The sequence below is a fragment of the Anser brachyrhynchus genome, assembly GCF_964034855.1.
Source record: "Anser brachyrhynchus genome assembly, chromosome: 1".
Taxonomy (NCBI): Eukaryota; Metazoa; Chordata; class Aves; order Anseriformes; family Anatidae; genus Anser; species Anser brachyrhynchus.
In genome coordinates, this window is record NC_137694.1 from 1,467,721 (window position 1) to 1,491,024 (window position 23,304).

At 51.8% G+C, this 23,304-nt stretch overlaps 1 protein-coding gene across 3 annotated transcripts in view; it reads right to left on the bottom strand.

The window, feature by feature from the left end:
* Positions 1-23,304, bottom strand: part of UBE2H (ubiquitin conjugating enzyme E2 H) — a 49,792-nt gene that overhangs the window by 3,793 nt on the left and 22,695 nt on the right. For 2 of the 3 annotated variants that reach the window (XM_080578178.1, XM_080578177.1), the window contains exons 2-6: positions 20,427-20,534; positions 19,655-19,729; positions 7,815-7,854; positions 7,089-7,141; positions 3,170-3,298 (exon numbers count right to left, since the gene is read on the bottom strand). In XM_080578178.1, coding sequence (XP_080434304.1) covers positions 3,170-3,298; positions 7,089-7,141; positions 7,815-7,849 — 217 coding nt within the window. In that variant the 5' untranslated portion in view covers positions 7,850-7,854; positions 19,655-19,729; positions 20,427-20,534. The remainder of the gene's footprint in view (positions 1-3,169; positions 3,299-7,088; positions 7,142-7,814; positions 7,855-19,654; positions 19,730-20,426; positions 20,535-23,304) is intronic. The other variant, XM_080578176.1, reaches the window with a different exon arrangement.

Genomic DNA, 23,304 nt, shown 5'->3' on the forward strand with positions numbered 1-23,304 from the left:
AAATGTAAAATGCCATCCTCTACCCAGGAAAACGACCAGGCCCCTGGGCTGGGCCTTTCTGGAGGTTTAATCTCAGAAAGGTCACGCTTCCAGGGAGCTTTTGTGCTGAACACTGCATTGAACTTGGATCTTCAGTTTATTAAGGGAAAATATTAAGGGAAGGACACCGAAACATCTAAATAATGCTGACAAACCCGCAGAAGCCCCTTCAAATCCACAAAGAAAAGCCTTGATGTACCCATTCCTACCAGGGAAATTCCACTCGGATCCATCTGTTTTTAAACCCTGGGGCAGGAAGAACAAGCTGTGATTATGCCCTGTGGCTGGTACACGCCTGTGAGCTTTTCAAAACACCAGCACAGCTACGCTGGAACCGCACAGCCACCAGGCAGGATGGGAGAGCTGCTCCCAGAGGTGTCCCCTGCTCCCAGCACCAACACCCAACCCACCCCTCAGCGCCCTTTGATTGCTGCTGCTCACCACCCTGCCCTCCCCAAAGCAGCTTTCATGCTAGATCTGCCAAAGAGAAGGCAAAAGGAAGACACAAGGGAGTTAACAGCTCAACAGAAGCTAATCTTGAGCCACTTTTCCCTGTCTGGAGCCCACCTTTTGGTGCCACACCAGCAGTAAGACAAGGCACCCTGCCGAGGAGCGTCAAAAAAAAGGAGATCTTTAAGGAGGACGTGGTTCTGTGTCCATTGACTGCTTGATCAACATAAAGGCTCTAAGGCTAAGCATCACATTTTCCAGCTTCGTATCAGTAATATTAAATATTTACACGTCCCATAACAGATCCCGATTTGTTTAGGGCTCAATACCAAGAATCACGGCAGCTCCAAACCCTGTGCAACATCTCTAAGTCTACGCCCGTCTTTTCGCTACTGCTCTATGCGCTCATAACTAAAAAATGAAGAAAAGCAGCGATAAATTATGTATTTGCAATACTGCGTTTCCCAGAGCAGGGAAGCTGTTACAATCCATTGCCTCAGTTTTTACGCGTCCAAGGCTATTTTTAAAAACACGACAATACGGAACGGCAACGTTGAGCTCTCTCCTGCTTGTCACGCAAGCCTGGGAAGAGACAGCAGAGGCAGGACTCTCGGGTACACGGAACGCGAGACATGTTTCAACTCCTTCAATCTCCTTCCAGATCACCTTCACGGGCTGTATCTGCCTGTTGGGACGGCAAGGAGGGAGCAGACTGCCCTATTTAGCCTCCCGTAGGCAGGCCCCTGGATGTTCCTTGCAGCACCTGCTGCTGGCTACCATCAGTCCGATCGCTTTTTCCAGGGTGTTTCTTTTTTTTCCCCTGGTTCATTAAAGCGCAGAGGACGCCCAAAGTATCCCTCATGCTGACCCTGGAGATTTTATGTGACAAACCACTTTGCCTGAAGGTTGTTCGTATGGAAAAAAAAAAGGCAATGGACTTGAGGATACCGAACAGGCCAGCTCTGCAGGGTAGTTCTTACGATCTTGTCACGCAGCTGTCAGAGGAGTCGAGCAAAGCGTGCTGAATAACTCAGCACTTAAATCACAGCTTGGCTTGACCTCATTTGGAGTTCCACCCTCAGAAAAACACCCCGCAGTTGATGAAGGGTCATTTTGCATCAGAACAAAACAACTCGAGGTTTAACCGCTCCGGCGTGACGTGGCAGCCCTGATGAAAGGGCTCCACCACCGAATCCCTCATCTCTCTGGTGTACCCGCGCTCCCTGAACACAGGGGGGATGTTGCAATGCTGTTAGGAAAGCTGTTGCCCCATCTTGCACAGGGAGACTATTAGATCGTGCTGCTGGGGGATGCTCCCCTTGCTGAGCAGGCCCTGCACACCCTGCTGGCCGGGCTCCCACGGACAAACGAGCCTCATGGTTATTCAGGGACCAAAAAAAAAAAAGGTGGTCGGGATCTCTATTCAAAACTTAGCTGGAGACCAAATCCGGACCAAAGGCTGTGAATTACCAGCTACGGGATGAAAATGACCAACCTCTAATTAAATACTGATTGTGATCACTGGATCGAGGGATAAAACGTCCGCAGCTTTTGCCACAGGCCCACTGCCTCCGCTCTTGCCTACGTGCAGCTGATTCTGGGGAAGGCCAAGCACCCCTATTCTTATTTTCTCTCATTTCTCAGGTTTCGCATGCAAAACTAATTCAGTTTATGCCTCACTTAGCTTGCCAGGACAGTACTCCTATCCTCAGTCTCATCCATACGAGCCCTTACTGGCACCCTTCCCTGACCCCCAGGAGCTACCGGCTCTTTATTTCTGACTTGGTTTCATTTGTCCTTCCGCAGGCAGACACAGCAGCACCCTCGCAGGCTCTGTCAGGGCTCACCCATCCTCCCCAGTCACTGTTAACGCTTAGCCGAGGCTCCCCGAGCTGAGTTGGAAGCCTGTGACCACATCCTGCTCCCGGTGATCCCAGCAGTCAGTCCCTTCCTATCTGAAGGTCCCTTTGACGTGTCTTCAAGCCCCACTCAGCCCTCAAAACTAAAACTCCTCCAGTTCTTTGCCTTTTTCATCATCAGAGGCATCTTCAAGACCATCTACCCTCGTCACACTCTTCAAGCCATCACTAACTGGCCTGCAGCTTTCTTAAATGGCACTCCCTGAACAGGGCAGAGCACTAATAAGCCTCAGCTGGAGTAGGCAGCACCAGTGAAGGATTACTTGGCATTTACTGAGAGTTCCTGCTCTGTCGCTGTACAGAAGCGCTTTCTGCAATGGTATCGCCGATTCTTTGATTCCTGCTCTCAGACAGATTTCCACAGAACTGCTAACAAGCACTTTTATTCAGTAATTGGGAACTGGATATTTCCATTTAAGCTGAGCACTTTTCCTTGTCCCTTTCTTCAGCGACATACTTTTTCTTTTTATTTTTTCCCCGATCTCCAAAGAACAGCATCAAATCCTAACCTACTACGCTTACCTCCCTGCTTAGGATCTGCTAACGAGTTAAAACCCTGGCCACACACTGCGCACACCATGCATACCATCTTCAAGCAGGTATTTACCCACCCCTTATTTCAGGCTACTTTCCTTTAAAACGAACAGGGCTGCTGTGATGGGAAGGAACGGGCACAAATCTGCAGCGAAGACAGTCCTCGATCCCCCAGGTGGGATCACGGTAACACTACTTACTCTTCAACGTGTTATTAGTGCCCTTACCTTTAATTTTCTGTTTGTACTCTTCTGGTCGGTGGAGGTACATGGCTGCAGCGTCGCCATTTAGAGGATCTATGGGGTTAGGATAGGCCAGCAGCTGGGGCAGGAACGATTCAAATATATTGGTGAGATCTGCAAGTGAAAGACATCCACGGACCAAGAGTGAGTCAGATTCATCATCCTGCAAGCACTGACACCAAAGAGCAGCACAAAGCTGGGCAAACACGCTGAGAACGTGGACACAAAATAAAGAGGAAGGCATCGGGGAAGGAGCACACGTAGCTGTGGCTGCTGCTGGAGACATGCTGCAGCTCTTCAGCTAACTTCACCAACTACTCAACATCCCTACAACGTAGCTACGGATATCCGCGGGTTGAAGAAGTGGAAGGTGAACTGTCTGGAACATCCGTGGAGACTTGCTTAGCCCTGGCTTAAAAATAAAAGGAGAAAAACCGAAACCAGCACGATTCCCCCCATCCCACCTCACTGAGTTCTTCTCCCACTTCTGCCTCCCTCTCTAAGCATCATTATGGGTACCTATCTCATGCTCCATGACTAAATGGACTTACCTCGAGCACAAAACACCTACAGATGGCCTTAGATGACGACTGCATTACCAGAAAGAGCAACCAACAAGCCACCCCCCCGCGACCCAAACCAATTCACAGGATGCAAAGAGACCCCCAGTAACGCCGCAGCGCCAGCTGGCATCTGCCGCTAAATAACCTCCACCAGGACACGTCCTCCTGGTGCTGGTAACTGCGGATGCACGAAGCCCTCTTCCCACGGCCCTGAGACAACAAGTGGGGGTGTTCAGCCACAGCCCTGCATCACTCCCCCTCCTCGGGGGGCTTCGGAAGGGCTCTGCAACCCCCCCCCGAGCAGAGATTAAACGGGGTTAGGAGGTCCGTGCTACCGCCCGAAGGTCACATCCTCTGTGGATCTACCACCGTGTGCCTTCTAAATGCGTTGATTTAATCCTACCCAAGGCCAGGGAGACTCCAGGAGCTGTCAGTTCTCTTCCCCTGCATCGATGCGTCAGGACACACGGGCACCGTGCTACAGCCACCCCAGCCACCTGCCCAGCACAAACCCTGCTGCTGGGTAGGAAGGAAGGCCATGGTTTATATACACTCAGGAGCACAGGGGTCGTTCCAGCTGGAACCACATCACCCAGCTGCAAAAAGTCAATGGTATCGATCGCTACAGGTCACAACCAACTGGTCTCTGCTACGCAGGGGCACCACTAAGAAATTAGGTGATTTTACCCTGAAATCTCTGCTGTTAGAAACCATTGCCCCTTCCACCGCCAGCAGAGGACAGTGACAAAGCCCTGTAGAGCGCACACAGGGTGAGAGCCGTGACCAAATTTGACCAGCTGAGCACTCAGTGCCACCAACTAGTCCTAGGATGAAGCACAGCAGCAACTGGAAGAAGGATCAGAATCTGGAAGAAGGATCTGAATCCGAAAAGGGACCACAAAAACAGTGACAGCGCTCGGCAGGAATGCTTTCTGCCATGGCCTTGGGAGTGGCCTCTCCTTGGAAAACCAATTTCACCATCCTAGGGATTGGGTTCAGACATATCAGCACGAAGTTAACTTCAGCTTGTGCTGCCACCTGCTCTTGGTGCAAATCTCCCCACGAGCAGGCTTAGATCAGGCTTCTCTTTATAGCCACTGGACACCTAAACCCTAGCGTCTGCTGAGCAGAGTCCTAAAAACTACCATGACTCACGGAACACACTGCGGGGAATTTTTTATTATTATTTTTAAGGAGACCCGAGGGACGTCCCCCTTCTTTCCGATCACTAAAAGCAGCGTTAGTTTATCGAGAACTAGTTGAACGTGAGCAGGAAGCCTAACAATCGCACCAAGGACCTGATACTTCATTAGGGAACGACGGGGAGCCTAGCCATGAGGTCCTCACGAATTTATTGGTGGCTATTCTGGGTCTCTTCCACCTTAGTTTCCTCCTTGAATTCTTTGACCCAGTTCCTCTGCCAGCGCAGGAGCGCTCTGGTTCCAAGGGGTAATGCTCCCCTGTGCCGGGAAGCACTGGGGAATCTTATTTCCCCCCCTTTTGATTGTGTTCAGAAGCCGGCCACCTCCTTATTTCAGGTGAAGCCCTGGAAGCGAGGAGGAGAGCTGTAGGCGCTCTGGTGTTTGACGACTCCTAACCGAAGGGGCAGAGCGAATGCAGTCATCCCAGCACCCCCTCCGCAAGCTTCGAGGCATCCTACAGTAAAGCCAGGGGAGCCTGCAACGAGAGGACTGCCAAAAAAAAGCACTTTGTAACGCCAAGTTTCACTTCGTAATGCCGAGATTCACCAGCTACTGAAAGGTGCTCTGTACAGAATCCGCACCTGATACTTTCAGGTTTCCTTGCATCGATATCACAAGGAAAAATACGGGAGATTTTTTTGCAAGCTTGCTGATATTAATACATCAGAAGCAAAGCAAAGACCAAGATATTTTTTCTACCTCTGTGAGCAACAAGGACAGAAATACAGCAGCACTCGTTAGGAAACCTCTCACAGAAAGCCCTCCTATGAAATCGCTTGGAAATAGCGCAGAAGCCCCGCCGTGACCGCCTGTGAGAGCATGCTGCAGAACAGAGGGGATATCCACACCCGTCTGCCGGGGCAGAGAACCAGCCCCGCAGTCGCAGCAGAGCGATTTCTTTCTGTCCAGCCACCCCCACGACCCGCGGGTGGCATCGAGGCTGTGCAACAGCGGCAGGCCCCGCGCCGAGCTGGATTCCCCCGTCGGCTGAACCACGCAGGCTGATCCCCAGCAGAGGGCTTGCTTTGCTGCCAGCTTTAAGTCCTTCGCCCCGCATCACATTCTCCCGGGACACAAAAGCCTTCTCATCCTCCATTAGCAACGCCGCCCGGGTCACGGCGAAGGCAATCCTTTACAGCAAAACCATGCGAAGCGTACGCCACGCAGCCGCGCCGGGAGGACTCGAGGCATTCCGATTCGGAGTCAGGTTCAACAAGTTGCTATAGCAATTTCACAGCCGGCGCTCGCCAAGTCTAGTGTTCCCTCACAAATTGTGCTCGTGAGGAAGGGGAAGTGGCTCGTCTCTCTAGCAACTGCTTGAAAACTCCAGCTTAACACGGGTAAAGTTGGGTTTTCAAGGGAAAACGTGAAGGATTTGACGTGTACGTTTCCTTGAATACTTTTCCATAACACAGAATTGGAACACCTGAAGAAGTTTATATTTTTTAGATTATATTTTTTAGAACACAGCCAACCTAGACTAGATTCTCAAACGTATTCCTTTTTTCCTCAAATGTAGTCCTTTTTAACAACTTCAGCCTTCCCTAAATGCTGTTTTAATGGATCTTCAACTATCAGTTGACCTTGTTACAGCTCTGCAAAGGAGAGTTACAGCCAGGGATAACAAGAAACCCCAAACCTTCTGCAGCAAGCAGTGCAGTTATTAGATACACGATCCCCTCCTAACCTGCGCTGAAGTGATGCTGCCGCGAGAAAGTTTCCGGTGTCACCTCCTGCAGAAGTGGGACCGTAGCCTCGTGCACAAAGAACAGCAGTTCGAACGCACATGCAAAACGTGGATGGGGTAGCTGAAACGAGGGTTCACTTTCCATACAGTCTCTCCTCTCTTTTGTTGCCGAATCACCCCTGGGTGCTGCTGTGTAGCTGCCAGACCCCACCAAGCAACGGACCGAGCGATTCCTTGTGAAGTTTATGGAACGTTTTTTTTTGCCTCTCTGGCATAAAGACAAGTCACGAAAAGTGTTTTCGCATGAAAATCTTACTTTCACGTGACGTTGGCTCAGCGAGAAGACTAAAATTTAACTAAAAGGAGTCAGCCTAAGATCATCTGTGCCTGTGTTGTGTTAACCCACCCAATACGGACGCTCGTGTGATTTTCGGGGGAATGCCAAAACTCACCGTAGAGAGCCGTCCAAGTTTGATTGATTACATCTAGACATACAGTTCCTGACCTGAAACACATGGAAAAAATTGAATTAAACACAGTCACACTCAGAAACACCCTGGGGATTTAACACAATCTACCCCCCTTCCACTGCCCTGCCTTCGCCCCGCGGTTTCAGATAAGCTGTGATTTACTCCTGTCCCGTGGTTAAGAGGGGGGCGGCCTTTAACTACACGAATCTTTGTACTCTGCACAAAGGAAAGCAAATTGGAGCCATTACTGAATTAGCTGGCCCATACGGGGACCTACTGGAGAGACCGAAGTGGAGGTGGCTCCCCTTAAACCCGAACTGAAAAATTGTGGCAAAGCTGATTTCTACTGTAAAGCATTTTGTCAAGAACGTGAACTTCGGCTAAAGAAGGAGCTATGGCTAAGCCAGCACCCTTCCCTGTTTCAAGAAAGCCAGCACGAGGCCAAGGAGAAGGGGTCTTACAGCTCCAAATTTTCTGTAAGTGAGGCATGTTACAGTGCAAAGACCCCATCTGAGAGCCTGCAGCACGCATCTCCCCATCGTGCCTACAGCCTGACCCACTCCTGGAAGTGGACTTTAAAAGACATCCACTTTGGACTGCTTGATTAGCTGGAAGCGTCATTAAAGTCTGGCATATTATTACAGAGCCAGGACACAGTTACCATTAAACAAAAGCCTTAGAAAAACCACACACATGGGATTTACTTACGCTTCATCGATGTTAGGATGGAAAATTTTATTCATGAATCCTGCAAAAAGAGACACTGGTAAATAGCAGAAAACAGCCAAAAGGTGTTTTTTTTTTTTTTAAAAAAAAAAAAGAGAAATCTGGAATTTACTGAACAAGGACTCTGCTTACTATTTTCACAGAAAAACCCGGCTTTGCTATATATAGCCACGTAACCTTTAAAATACGCAGCCAGCATTTTGACCCTGGGGTCCCCAGCCTTTCCCTTGAACTGCAAAAAAACCCCGCTCACAGCACAGCAGTACCACAACGGCTGTGGTCCAGCGTTAGCTTGAGAAGAACTGCCCGTCAGCACAATTAACCACACATCTCTGATTTATAAGCTGCAGGGATCATTTCAATACAAACCAAGCACAAATTTTAAGCTCTAGTTTAAGTTTTCGTCTCTTTTTAGAGATGTTTCTTAAAGTTTTTCTGCAACTTGAAGTTACAACATTAATCTACATTTGTAAGCCATTCAGGAGCAAAAAATCCCCTGGTTCAAGAGTTACAACACCGTGGTAGAAGATGCCTCGTATTTTAGGGACACCTCTGGCTGCTGCTACCAGACACAAAGCCACATTTTCCAGCTACGTCGTTCAGCCTTGAGTTAAAGACGGACCGAGCCTCAAAAAACTCCCCCTTCTCCCACAAACAGAGCTTAAAAAGCAAAAATATTAGAGGGATTCTAACATGCCACGCTTGCCACTGTAGCCTGTACAGAAGTAGAGCACATCGACCCCAAAAAACAAGTTTAGCATTTCGGGTGACTGCATGGGATGCCAAATCCTGCTCCCAAACCCCTCCCTTTCAGTAGGGGGGAACTAAAACCCCTGGTGAGGGACCCGTCCCCGCTACACAAGGGATGTGTGCCAAGGAAAACAGATTCGGGTTTTCCAGTTACTTCACTGGAAAATGGATCGAGTGTCCCATATACTTCTGCTGGGTCCCCTATACACTTCTGCTTGGTCCCTGTATATTTCAGCTCTGCCCAGAAGGGCTGGCTGCAGCCCCTGTTTCTGCACCACTTTAAGCGGCTCCCAGATCTTACCTTGCTGGCTTTTTCTTCTTCCCAGAAGGTAAAATCAAACCTTGCTTCCTTTGTCACATCACCATCCCTTTCCCTGTAAAGCCCTACAACCCCGCCCAGGTGGGAGCCCACAATCTACTTCAGCTAACAGCAGCTACTCCTGATAAAGGTGCTGCTTATAAAAACAGGAAAGAAAATTAAATCCGGGGTGTTGACTCAATCCATTTAAAAAGAAAAGACAGTTTTCTCTTCCAACCAGGCCACAGAAGCGTAGAAATACCTCGCGGCCCCGAGGAGCAGCAGCGATGCACCAGCTCTGCCCGAACCAGGAGCGAGCGCAGTTTGAGTGGCAGCTTGGTTCCCAGCTGGGTAAGAGCCGACATATGGAGTCAGCTCCCTTTCTTTCCACGTATTGTGACACAAATATAATTCCGTGTTTACTTGTACCACTCGGATTTTGCATAAATACAACGCAAGACTGAAACGATGCCCGGAAACAGAACGGTCTCTAGAAGGAAGAGCAAGAACTGCAGAAGCGAGCCCGTGCTAACAAGTGCCTTTCAGGAAAACCTTCCCGTGATTTAGCTTGAAAAACTGAAGCAGAGTGAAAGAGGGAGGCTGTAGTTCCATCAAATATTTACACTACGGTAGCTCCCTCGGGTTTAAGTCAGGTCACGGATCCATTATGCCAGGCACTGGAGAGATGCGGCGAGCAACGAGCCCAGATCTAAATCCTGCCTCTCTCTAAAAGGGGGGGGGGGAAAAAAAGGAGAAGTTTCTGAAAAAGCAGTAAAGGGAGGACAGGAGAAGGCAGAAGGCAGCCAGAACAGAGCAGCAACGTGCGGAGCTGCCGAATTAAACGCTGTCCGTTCTGATTTCTGGGCCGGAGACCAGCTAGAGGCAAGGCATCCCCCTGCCTCCTCTCCTTCGGGTTTTCTCCTTTTTTGGGTTTTGGGTTTTCTCCTTTTCTCAGCTACTTCCCAGGAAGTTCTCCCGCAGCCACCCGCGGCTGGTTGCACCACGCTGTGCCGCGCGGACACCTGCGGGTTTGGCAGACTGCGGCCACCCTTCGGTGCTTAAACCGGACACCACATCCACGGAGGTGACATCGGGCCACCCGCTCCTGCAGCTCCTGCCCTAGAGATTTCCAATTCTTCTCCGTCATCTTCGCGCTCACCCGAGGAGCGATCCCTTCTTTCAGTGCCCTTGGTCTCGAGCTCTCCACGTTGAACAGCTGCTGTTCGAGGCCGAGCACGAATATCCCCTCCCTGCGCTCCTCACGTCCTCGGCTGTTGCCGCATCTTCTCGCAACTCTCCAAGGTCCCCCCAGCCTCCTGCTCCTGTAGATGCAAACTGCCCACCCCTAGCACAACTTTGGTCGTATTTTCCCTCTTCCTGACCCAGATACGAGTCCAATCCGTCCTCTCCTCCTCGTTGGAAAGTCACCCTCAGTGACGAAGCACCAACCTCGCTCCGGTAACGCCGCCTTTCTCTGTATTTCTACAAATGCAGAGCACAAAGCAGGAGTGTCCAATTTGCAGAGGAAGCCAGGAGTGGAAAAAAAGCCTTTCCTGCCAGCATAAATACAGCGGCAGGTTCACTGCCACAGCACCGAGTACAACACATCCCTGATTAACTGATTAAATTAACTGATTAAAGCGCCACGCAAAACTTTGGGGAAGCAGCAAGGACCCCAGGGAGGTCCCAGGCCCTTGATTTTGGGTTCCCACCGCAGCCAGGAGCACGAAGCTGAGCCCCCTGAGCCTGTGCAGCCGTCGTTCTGGGTGCTGGACTGCCTGTGAACACTTCACTAAACATTTTAGCACTCACGCGGACCACCGATTCCCTGGAAAACCCGACGTTTAGGTGGAGTTCTGGCAGGGTGACCGCAGCCCGTATTTTCCATACGGAGACACCACGATCCAGGAGAGCCTCTCGAGGTAAAGCAGGCCTGCAGGAAACCTGTACTGACAACAAGCTTTGGGTGAAAGCAGAAAAAAAAATACACCCATAAAGGGGTTGCACAACAGAAAGGGACCTATCTGTTCCAGGGCTGGAAGGTGCTGGGACCCACACGCAGGTGCTGACCTTCAAAAACGGTGATATTTCTGCAGCAGCCCTGGAGTAATCGCTCCTTGGCTCGGCAGAGCCTTTGAAGGGAAGTGTATTTGTACATGAAGTCAGCTGGAAGAAAGGCTGTCAGTCTTCCCCGGCTGCTGTCAATGCTCACACGGTTGCGGGGTTGGCCGCGCTCCAGGTGAAGTTCTCCCACCGAGCTCCCGCAGCAGCCAGGATGAATCCAAAAAGCCCGGTGCTGAGCCGCGGTCGGGTCAAAGCGGTGCTGAGCCTCGGGCCCGGGGCTGGGCAATAGCTGAGCGCAGGGGAAAACCGGGAGGAATTTCAGACTTGTGTTGATGTCGAAGGATCTCCTGAATAACTCCAGCCTGAAGCTCTCAGGATCGGGCTGGGAAGCGCTGCCAGACCCAAGGCACTCCGGCGAGCTGCCGTGCCGGTGAGCTCCCCTCCAAGAGGCTCTCCTCCAAGAGGCAGAGCCCGAGCACTCTGGCGAGTTGGGAACACCGAGGGCACCCGGGGCAGCTTTGTCCTGCCTTTGTCCTGTGGAGCCAACAAGCAGAAAGCTCCTGCGAGGGGCAGTCCCACGCTGATCACTCCCCCTATCATCACGCCTGCGTGGCTGGACCATAATTGAGGCAGGGTCCTACCTTAGTACATCCCTCTTCTATTTGGGAAAATAGAAGGCTCTGGCTTTACCTGAAAACTTGCAGAAAACAGGGATCAGGCCTGGAGACCGCCTCCCTGCTCTTGCTACAGGTGCTGGCCCGCGGCAGCGGAAGGGTTTCTGCGCCCACCGGTGCTCCTCCAGGTCAGGCGCTGGGCACCATCCAACGAGCAGCGCTTCCAAAGTGCCCGCTGCTTCTCCAAGCTCAAAGGACAGCCAGCTTAGCTGTAGGAGAGGTCCCCAAAAGACCTGAGAGATCCCCCAAAAGATGCTTTTTTTTGCTGCAGCACAGCTCTTTAAAGCCGTGAAGCATGCACGGAGGAAAACGAGCAAGCGATCAGGGCATCCCAGCCCCCTTGCTGAGCAGGGGGACAGCTGCACGGGCTGCCCCACGCCAGTGGTAGCTGCAAAAGGACATCCCACCTGCTCGGGGGAACGTGCCAGAGCAGGGCCAGTTATATCTGGGACTTACCTAGCCCCCAGCCACCACCGCTTGCCCACGTGTTGGCGTTCTGCTGGCGAAGCAGGGCCAGCTGGACGTTTCTCCGTCCGACCAACTGCGACAGCACGTTCACGTCTACGTGCCACCGGCGCGCCGAGCGAGCAGCCGATCCGACAGGCGTACAGCCGCCTTCCCGGGCAGGGGACTGACAAGGCTGAAAGTTTTGTTTTTCAATGAGAGACTAAAGGCAAGTCAGGAAATCGCTCAGACTGCCTGGCTGGGGAGGTGGGAAGGTGGTTACGGGCTCTCCGAAGCAGGATGCAGTGAGTTTCAACACCGCACCAAGCCCACGTGGCTCGGGTGAGCACCCGAGGCGCAGGGCAGAACGATGTGCACAGAGATCAGCACGCAGAAGAGCCCGTATGCAGCACAGAGAGATCAAGAACACTTTTTCCTCCACTTTTTTTTCAACCACAGGACAACCTAGCTAATGGAAAAAAGTCTTCCAAATACTCGTGCTTCCAAATACTTGTGCAACGTTGCCAAACAGCCAGATAAGATTAGTCTAAAATTAATGTTTAGTACTTCCCTCCCCCCTCTAAACACTCAAAAGCCTGCAAGAGAACACACACTTTAAAAAAAAACAAAAAACCCCACGCTGCACTCATTTCAGGGACTGCCTGCTTGTGTAACCGATCACGAGCGCGCCACGCACCGCGGGTTGAGAAACCGCGGTGGGAGACGGAGGAGAGGGCACGAGAGCAAGGCTGCTGCCCCAGCCCTCCCCGTAGTCCCCTGGGGACACTGGGACTACTGGTCTACCTCGTCCGGCGCTCTCAGTGAGGTCTCACTGAGAATTACAAGGATTTCTTTTTTTTTTTTTTTTTTTTTTTTATGAAATTCAGGGGCTAGGAGCTCCTTCAGGATACAAAGTCGAGCACAAGGCTGCGCACCGACCGTGGAGGCATCCGTCACGGCGCTGGCGCGAGGGGGCTGCGTAACATCAGCTCGCCAACAGAAGCAGAACAGTTTATATTACCCCACTCAACTTTTAGTGGCTTTTCAAAACAACGCCATAAATAATCCCGCAGCAGCTTCCACGAGGGAAATATCAGGAGAGAAAAAAATACGGCCATAGGGGATGGGAAATGGTGTCAAGAGCTGTCAACTCCGGACCCCCTGCCCAGAGGGAATCGCTGAGCCGCCCCTTCCTGGGAGCGGAGAGGCAGCAGCAGCAGTTGGGGAGCTCGTGGCTGAGAGCTGCAAGCTCTGAGAAAATAAAAAAAAACCAAAGCAATTGCCCAATATCACTTTGTCTGACTGCTCAGGTGCACCGTCACCTGATGCCCAGAGCCTGGCACAGAAGGCAGCGAATCCGTGCCAAGCCAGGCTCGAAAACACCTCCCCAATTTTGTCTGGCTGTGGCAGGGGAGATGCAGAGGGTGCAGAGCGTGCAGCGGAGCCGGGAATACAGATTACCTTCGGGTGTCTCATCTTTCCCCGCGCACAAAGCCCGGCGTAGGGGAAAGAACGAGAGTTTTCACGGTGCTCACAGGTCACACCGAGGATCAACGCGCTCCAGGAAGAGCGAGCTCGGAGCGGTCGCCGGCGATGAGCAACTCATGAAATTCCAAGGAGCAAAGCGTAAGGCAAGCCGGAGAGGGGCTGGGAGTAAAAATAGCAGCTGCGGTTCAAAAGAAGAAATTAAGCACGGGCCAGGAGAGATCCGGCAAATCCTGGCTAGAGCTGAACGGCTTCGATCCCGTGCTGGCTGCCACGATCTTGTTATAGGCACACACCTCCGGATGTTCGAGGCATTTTGTCTGGGAAAACACCTCGAAGAGAGGTGAAATACAAATGCAAGGTATCTGCAGAGAGCGGGGACAGAGATGGGAGGAAAAATGAGAGCTGTGTATAAACGCACACGGGTTATTGGAGAAATCGAGGCCTCTGCGCCTATCGTGCACAAACTTGGCAGCTCTGACATTTGATCATCGAGGAAACAGGGACGCGGTGCTGGCCTAATGCTTCTGCAGATTTTTAGCAATAAAATAAACGCCATGGGGCTTCCGGGTAAGAGCTCGGGCTCCCGTGTTCCTGTATCTACTGCCCTGCTTTTAGCCTCTAAGCGAGGCAGGACATCACTGCTCTTCCTCCTGGGTTTCGGGTACCGAAGAGCATTAATCTCCAGCTCTTGGCAGGCGTACGGGCAGACGAAAAACATGCAAAAAACTTACACAAAGCGTTCTCGTGATATGGGAGCTTGAAAACAGTACTGCGAGTACTTCCCAACTCCCCTTTGAAAGGGCAGGAACAGACCGGGCACAAAGTGCCCCTGGAGATACCGAATCCCAAAGGGAAGGGAAAAGCAGCGAGGCAGTGCCAGCAGGGTTCCCGAAACCAGGAACAGCTCACGGAGTATTGTCTAGGAGGCAAAAAGGAACAAAACATCCAGCAAGGCAGCGCTTCGTGGCCTCGTAAGAGCAGGGATATTTACGTTAAGCGACAAAAGCATTAAGAGCAGCAGCGCTCGGTAATTCCAGAAATCAACAGGGCATTTTTCAGGGGTTAGGCTTTGTTCTAACAAACTGCTCGAGTCCTTTTCTTTCTAAATCCTAAAGACTTCGATATTTGGGGATCACAAGCAGAGTTAATCAACCTCAAGAGGAGTACTCAAGCCTAGAGCCAACATGATAGCACCACACCTCGCTCCATCTACATTTTTAGTGCGCGTTATTTCCCTTTTCCCATCCTTTTCCCTTTCCTCTCTTGCTAGGAAAAGCTATCCTGCACCAAGGTGGTCAGGAATCCATCTAATTACACAGCAAAGACCAAGCAAAGACCAGGTGCCAGAAATACCAGAAAGCTACTGCGGGCCGTGATGAAACCCTGGAAGCTCTCGCCGGGACTGCTCTTTTCGCAGATCCCCGGATGGTTCAGCTCTGTAACGAGAGGCATTGTGTGCACTGCCAGGAGAGCGCTGTCCCTGGGGTGGCATCATTTAATAGACCACAGCCATAATTACCAGCCTGAGAAGGAGAGGAAATCAATGCCACGCGTGTTTTAGGAGGTGACCCAGGACGGCCAGCGTGGCTTCACCAAGGGCAAGTCGTGCCTGACCCACGCGGTGGCCTCCTGTGGCGCAATGAGCGCCTCAGCTGACAAAGGAAGACCAACTGATGTCATCTACCTGGACTTCTGTAAGGCTTTTTGACACAGTCCCACACGCCATCCCCGTCTCCAGATCGGAGCTACGACTCGATGGGCGGACCGGTCAGCGGGTAAGGAGCTGGTTTGAAGGCTGCCCCCAGAGAGCGGTGGTCGATGGCTCCACGTCCAGGCGGAGGCCGGTGACGAGCGGAGTCCCTCAGGGCCCTGTCCTGGGGCCGGTTCTGTTTAATTGTTTAATATCTTCATCACCAACACAGACAGCGGGATCGAGCGCACCCTCGGCACGTTTGCAGGTGACACCAAGCTGAGTGGGGAAGTTGATACCAAACAAGGAAGGGATGGCATCCAGAGGGACCTGGACAGGCCGGAGAAGTGGGCCCACGTGGACGTAATGAGGTGCAAGGTGCAAGGTGCTGCACCCCCTTTTGGGGCAATCCCAGACACAAGCACAGACTGGGAGAAGAACCCACTGAGAGCAGCCCTGCGGAGGAGGACTTGGTGGAAGAAAAGCTCCACACGAGCCAGCAGTGCGTGCCTGCAGCCCAGGAGGGCAACTGTGTCCTGGGCTGTGTCACCAGAGGGGTGGCAGCAGGGGAGGGAGGGGATTGTCCCCCCCTGCTCTGCCCTTGTGAGGCCCCACCTGGAGTCCTGCGTCCAGGTCTGGTGCCCCCAGCACCAGAAGGATGTGGGGCTGTTAGAGCAGGTCCAGAGGAGGCCACGAAGGTGATCAAGGGCTGGAGCAGCTCTGCTAAAAAGACAGGCTGAGAGAGCTGGGGGTGTTCAGCCTGGAGAAGAGAAGGCTCCGGGGTGACCTCATGGCAGCTTTTCAGCACTTAAAGAGGGCTGATAAAGATGGAGAGCAACTTTGTGCTTGGGCAGATAACGATAGTACAAGGCGGAATGGTTTTAAACTAAAAGAGGGGAGATTTAGATTAGAGGCTTGAGGAAATTCTTCACTCAGAGGGTGGTGAGACATTGGCACAGGTTGCCCAGAGCAGCTGTGGATGCCCCATCCCTGGAGGTGCTCAAGGCCAGGCTGGATCAGGCCCTGAGGAACCTGATCTGGGGGGTGGCATCCCTGCCTATGGCAGGGGGGTGGAACTGGATTGGCTTTAAGTCCCTTCCACCCCAAGGCATTCTGTGATTCCCTGATATTTGAGAAGGGAGCTGCGGATGGGACAAGGGAGCTGAGATTCAGCAGAAGAGCCACCAGGCAAAGACTCCTGCAGAGACCAAAGCACCCTCAAAGGCAAGGACGACCACCGCTCTTCTAGGGTTTAAGAACAGGTCTGCACCACCACGAGTCTAGAATCCACTTTTAAAACCTCTTCTGTTCAGGTTTGCCAGGCACGCTTTGGAAAAGAACACCAGGTTGTGCTGGGCTACGTTTTCACGTACCTCATACTCAGAGCCATGCTGGGATAAAAGCAGTTTGGAGAGATTAGAAAGCGACTATTAGCAGTCATTTTTTCAGAAGCAGCTCCCTAGAACACATGGGTACGCTTCCAGCCATCACGTTATTTGCTGCAAAAAGCCAATACCGTGTTTAAGACTGCATTAAGGATTTCCAAGACAGAAAGAAAATTTTAGCCCGCAGTCCCGGAAGAACAAGGAAAGCTGCAAGAACAGCATTTCTGCTTTAAGCTTCATCATAAAAGCGCAATTTATTAAAGGAAACTGCTGGATTCTATACTTCATCCATCCCAGGGACTTACACAGCTGATTTGAACTCTGCACGTCACCGCAGCAGCAGGGATCTCGGCACTGCTGAGAACAGAAGTGCTGCAAACAAGCTACACGTGTGCTCTGGGCGACCTTTCAGTCCCTTTCTGGGCTCCCCCACCTCTGAAATCCTTCACTTCCCCCCTCTTTACAGATAAGGGACTCCCACAACGAATTCCTCCCCGTAACTCCTACCCCAAGCTAACCGGAGCTGAAGCTGGCTGGGGGTTAGGACGCTTGCGCTCCCTGGAACGAGTCCTGCAGCTGACCAGGGAGAGCAGAACGTCTCGCCTCGCTTTTTCTTGTCTCACCTGGGGGCTTGTTTTGCACCCAGGGCTGCTCCAGGACTCAGCAGGGCCGGGGACTTGCTCTGGCGCTATCTGCGCTGCCCAAAAACCGGCAGCACCGGGCAGCGAACGCCGAGCGTGCCTGCGAGCAGCGCGGATCAGCCCAGAGGAAGGGGCCGAGACTCTGCTGGGCCCTGGATGTCCCGATAAGCTGGGCTGGGGCAGCAGAAATGGGAACCAGACAAAGAAAAACAAACCTTTTCCTGCAGCTGGCTGGGAGCTTCGCCGGGTCCTAGAGCTCCCCGCGGTGCCTCTGCCCCCCAGCAGCACCGAGCTCTCCACCAGCTCCCGATCCAGCACCGAGTGCTTATTTGCCCTGAAACCTAAGCTGCGCGAGGCTCTGCCCAGGAGGCAACCAGAAACAGCAAGAGGCAACCCCCCAGAGCAAGAGGCAGCCTTCCGGGGAGCTCAGCACGAGCAGCCGTGGTTTTTAGCTGCACAGACAGGGACTCACGGCACAACAGAAGCACGCCGGAGGGTCCGACGAGTCCGGAATAAGGCAGCTGCGACGCAGGGGGACAGAAGCAAGCTGGCTGGACGGAAAGGTGCTGTACTAAAAAGGCAGGCAGCAAAAGCATCGTCAGAAGGGGCAAAGCAGCACGGTTTAACTGAGCAGGAAAACAAACGCAGCTGGGCCAGCTCCCAGCCCCGGTTGCCTCTCGCTCCCGCGCATCGCGGCCAGCACTGAACGGCCTCCAAGCCGAATCACCGAAAGGTCAGACCCACCACCTCCAGCGCCACTAACCGGAGCCTAAATCAACAGCTCTACAGATACACAAGAGCCTGGCCTGCGTTTAGCTGTGTTGGCATCACAGGGCTACCGGGAAGAAAGCTTGCTTTTCTGCATTAAGCCAGCCATCTTCGTTTCAAATACGGGCAGGGAGAACATCAGGAGAAAAAAAGTGCCGAAGGAATTAACAACAACTTTTTTCCCCTTAGAATTATCCGTAGCCAGCTCACGTTTAAGGCTGCCGGTGTGACAGTGCCCTGATCTGCTCCTCCTTATGGCACTCGAGGAGAGGAGAGGGGAAAGCGACTGGCACCAAGCCACACATTGTGCACCTCGATCTTCAATTTAAGAGGTTCGCAGCGAATTTCAGAGCTGACTCGAGAGGAAGCAGGAACTGGTTAGAGCTGCAGCAACGCTGCATCGCTGCTCGTCCGCGCGCACCCTTCTGCGGTTCGGTTAAGGTTTCAACAGAAAAAGAAAGGTAAAGGATTGCGTAAAAACAGCGCTGCTTTCCCAGAAGGCGCAGTTCACTTTCAGAACTAGACGGTTTATTTCTCACACAAGAGAGATTTTAAATAGATGGCACTTGTAGCTTAACAGCCTATTTTAAGCAAGCAGCCAGTACTTATCAGCTCCAAATCAGGATGTTGATATTGGAAGGGACCCATCTCGTCCATCCCATGCAGCCGAGTTCCCACATCATTCTCCCTAGTCTGTTTTTTCCATTCTTCGGAGTCCTCTGGTGGCTTAAGCCACGAGCACACCCTTCTGATAAAGGCCGTGTCACCGAGTTACCAGCTCTTATTTCACGAGCCAGAACGGAGACGTTGACAGTTCACGTCTCTGCTCCAGTTTTTCAAGCAATATTGGCTGTTTTATTTACAGCTCCAGTGAGTGGAAAAGGTTGGTCCTAGGAGACACCTGAGTTAGATCACCACCACCCAAGGACAAAGGCAGGATGGATAAAGCTTAAAGAACATTTCCTTATCAAACTTCCTATTTGCTTTTGAAAGTTAAACAAGCCCGACCAGCCAAGCCAGCCACGATTACTCTGGTGATAGCTCCTTGCTTCTACATTCTTCCACACGTTCTACGTTCTTCCACATACGTTCTATGTCCTTTCACGTATGCAACACCTACCCCAAGTGAACAAAGGCTTCAGCTCCTGTCTTTATTTCCATCCACTTCTGGACAAGAGGTCCCAACAGCTAGGTGAACCCCAAGATCATGAACGTGCACTGCAGGCTTTGCTCTCCATACTAAATAAATCGTTTTATACAACCAGTCTCCACCGTTCACGCTGTTATTTCAGAATGGCCAAGGTTGGAAGGGACCTGTGAAGATCCAGTCCAACCCCACTCACACCTTACCCATGAACAGATGTATCAATTAAAAAAAGCACGTGGAAGACTTACTTCATCAGTACCCAAACGTGCAATGAAACCAGATTTCCGGCTCCTAGCCCTTCAGCCAAGAGACCAAGCTTCCTCTCCACTCGACATTTGAGCAGTTTATTTGGAAGTCTACGGTAAAACCGTTCTGCAGACTTAAAGAGCAACTTCACCCGCAGCAATGCTGCGAGCAGTAACACCTCCCCTGCATAAGCAACAAGATTTTGACCGAAAGCGATTATTGGTTACCTATAGACGGGGATTTGAAAGGGTATTTATCAGGAAGGTCGACTCTAACTTTCCATACTCCACCTTCATATGGTGCTGCAAGGAAAGAAACGCAGGTATTAGACACACTTTGTAACTCGGGAGAGAATAAATAGAACTCCAGTATTAAGCAAAACACATCTTTGGAAGAATACTTAGTCCCATCAGGGGGTAAGATTTCACATCAAACCTCCTACGGTAAAAGCCTTTTTCCTGTACTGCCTCACAAGAAATACTTGATTTAACTGATACTGCAGAAAATCTCCGCACAAAGGCCCAAGAGCCTTATTCAAAGCAGAGTTCAGAATAATCTACTTACCTTTAGAGATGTCACTAAATTAAGGCATGCCGGAGACCTGACTTGTGATCTCATCACCAGAAAAGCCATCTTAATTACCAGCTCCACAAAAAACTCAGATGGTGGTGATGCAAAGCTCACGAGCCAGGTCTAGAAGAGCTGAGGATCAACAAGAGCAGCGCTGAAGGCCCCAGCAGAGGGCTCGGTGGTCGGGAGGCAGCGAGCGCCCAGCTCTGCTCAGCTTCAAGCGAGGTGGTTCATCCGTGTTAACGCCCACGGTTGTGTTTCCTCTGCCCTCAAGAGGTCAGCCCTCAAGGGCTGCCAGCCTTTGAGGTTTTGCCCCCAGTTGGATTTGCTCATCTCTTCCTTCGCTCCAGAAGGAGGTGTCATTACACTATTCCCCCCCCCACGGACCCAGTAGTTTGCTTTTATAGAGGGGCTGGGTTGCGTACTTACTTCCTTGTGGTCCGTAAAACTTCACAACGAATTCGTTGAGTCCTCCTAGGATTGTGACTTCGTGTTTGCTCTCAATACTGATAAGTCAAGTCAAGGAAAACGTTCAGTCTGCGAAACAAAGCGCTTACTCAGACCCAGGTAACCTGCTGAGAGCCTGGGGCACCGCACTGTTTGTTTAGAACCAAATATTCAAAGCACCTTACACCATACAACATGCAATTTGCGCGTCCTGACACATCTAAGTGACATCCAAGCGACCAAACCGCCACGATGACGTTACCAAGAGCCAATTCAACGCCCCGAGAATCCCCGCCCCTGCGTTGAGCAATCTCCAGTCAGCAGCGATGCCTCCCTCCCTCCCCTCAGCGCTATGTAGCGTTTCCCATTTATTTCGGCGGAGCTTAAGCTGCGATTTAAGAAGAAGCCAAGTCCCTATCTATCAGCGACGCCTCTGGAACCACGCCGGAGCTGTGCAGGGGAGCTAAAATCCAGCAATAGCTCCGAAGGCTCAGGGCACACAGGGACAAATCTCTGGATTGCAGGGGCAGCGCTCAGAGACCTCTCACTCCTGCGCCCTGGAGAGGAGCCTCAGGGCAGAAATTCGCCCTTCCAACGCTCACGTTCGATGTTTACTCTCCTGCCCTGATGAGAGGAGCAGACCTCTCCCCGACCCGTGCCCTGACAAACGCAAGCGCTGATGAATTCACTTCTCCCCGGCCGCCTTCGGCGCTGTCAGATGGCCTCCCACTGCTACGATGCAAATTACGGCAACCTCACGTTGATTTGACTTGCAAGACCAAAAAAACCTCGGCGTCTTCGGAGAGATGGCAGAAGGGCGAGACGACGAGGCACTGCGAGGGTGCTAAGAGACCAGCCGTATTTCCCAACATTTAAAGAAAGGAATCAAAGCGCCAGTGCTTTGGGAAGAAGGGAACGCAAACCGAAAGGCACGAGATTTTCGTTTCAAGGCTCAGTTGAGACAATTAGCGGGGACGTTTCGGCACCCAAACTTGCTGAGGAACTCTATGAATCAGGGCTGATAGATTGCGAATAATATCCTACAGCAATTGCCTGTAATCAATAATCGTAATGTGAATTGCGAGGGACGCATCCGAAAAATGGAGCAGGAAGAAATTAAAGGTTTTCTCCTATCTGAGCTTCAAATTGCTGCAGCTCTGCACCCCTGAGGCCACCCTGCTTTGAGAAAAGCGCAAGAGCACAGTGTCGAAGAAGAGATGCTTAATGTCTTCGCAGCAAGCTTGGGAGAACACCTTGGACTAAACGGAACCGAAGCTTCCACAACCACGATCCTTCCCTCGATGCAAACGAGTTTTCTTGCCGCTCAAGGCACAGCATTTGCCCATAAACCTCTCTACTTCGCAGCAGTAACGCTGATGCTCTTCCATCTTTGTGGCACCAAGCAAAACAGCCACCCGCGTGCCCTGGCACACACACACACACGCTCGCTTACACGTCCCTGACCCACCAGGACGTAACTGCTCGGGACCTACCACCAGGAACAAAGCTCTCGGCGCAATTCCCATCTCTGAAGTCTGCTTCGGACGCGTCACGCAACGAGAAGAGGCTCCGGCTCCAGAAGGGCCGATTCAGCCTGGCAGCCTGTGCAGGACATCCCCGTCCCAGCCGCAGGGTCCGTCAGGATTTGTACCAGCTCCTCGAGCACGACGACGCCCGGATCGGAGAAGTTTTCCTGCAGTGCTAAAAGCCAGACTCTGCTCTGTCCCTGAAGGTTTGGGGAGAACAGCTTAGCAGCTAAATATTGCAGCTTCCTTCAGACCCGGAGTTAAGGGACACTTGTCACCGCATCTCCTCACGTCACCCAGTGCCACGGCAGGACATTTTAAATGTAGGCTCGACCGAGTCTGAGCTCCTTTGAAAACACAGGCACTCATCTAACGGAGAACCATTCCCCACTCAGACAGGGGCTCTGACACGAACCCGTTGCGCGTGACGACGCCCCAGAGTGAAACGTTTAACGCCGAAGTGTGTTAACACTCAGAGCAGCTTTGCAGATTGGGTTAAACACAAATGGTTTCGCTTAGGACTCCATCAAGGGGCACTTAATAAAAAGCAGCTCTCCGAGCTGGACGCTCGGGGCAAGCTCCTGAGCAGCCGCAGGCTGCACGAATTAATGCTGAGCATAAATAAAAGCGGAGTTTTCCGCGCTTAGACTCAGGTCTAAGTGTTCCCAAATTAAAAAAAACAACTATACACCATAAAAAAAACAACTACGCACTATAAGTGGTGCGGTGCCGTATTTGATTGTTCTCCCTGTCGTGACAAGGACCTAAGATCCCTACTAAAAAGGAACGGTGAGTTAGATTTGCACAAGGAACATGCATTGGGATGCAAATGCCGTGTTTGGGAGCAGCCGCATTGCTTATCAACACGCACACACAACCTCAGAGCAAGGTGAACTTCAGAATGAAGCCCTCCTATCGACACAGAAGTCTGGAAACGCCCGAGCAGAACGGAGGAAGCCGTGTCAGCCGACCTTCCTGGGCACGAGGGGAATTCCACACGAAGCCAAACACAAGCGGGGCGAGCAGTCCTCCTCCTTGCACCAAGCTTTCCCTAAAGATGTTCAGGAATTTGAAATCCACTAACAGTGAGAGCAGCAGTGGGAAAAGTACATGGACAGTTACAGAGAATAATATTTACTCCCTGCGAACTCCCTTCCATCCCCAGGAAGTCTTCAGAGCCATTCCCTTCGTGCACACAATCCCCAGGAAACATTAAATGCATGAGCCAGGGCTCCAGGAAGACTCCAGGAGAACTTGAGGCAGACCCGAAGGCTTCTTCATCTCCCCTGTCGCTATAAACCGTACCGAGGAAATCTCTAAAAGCAGAAGGGGGG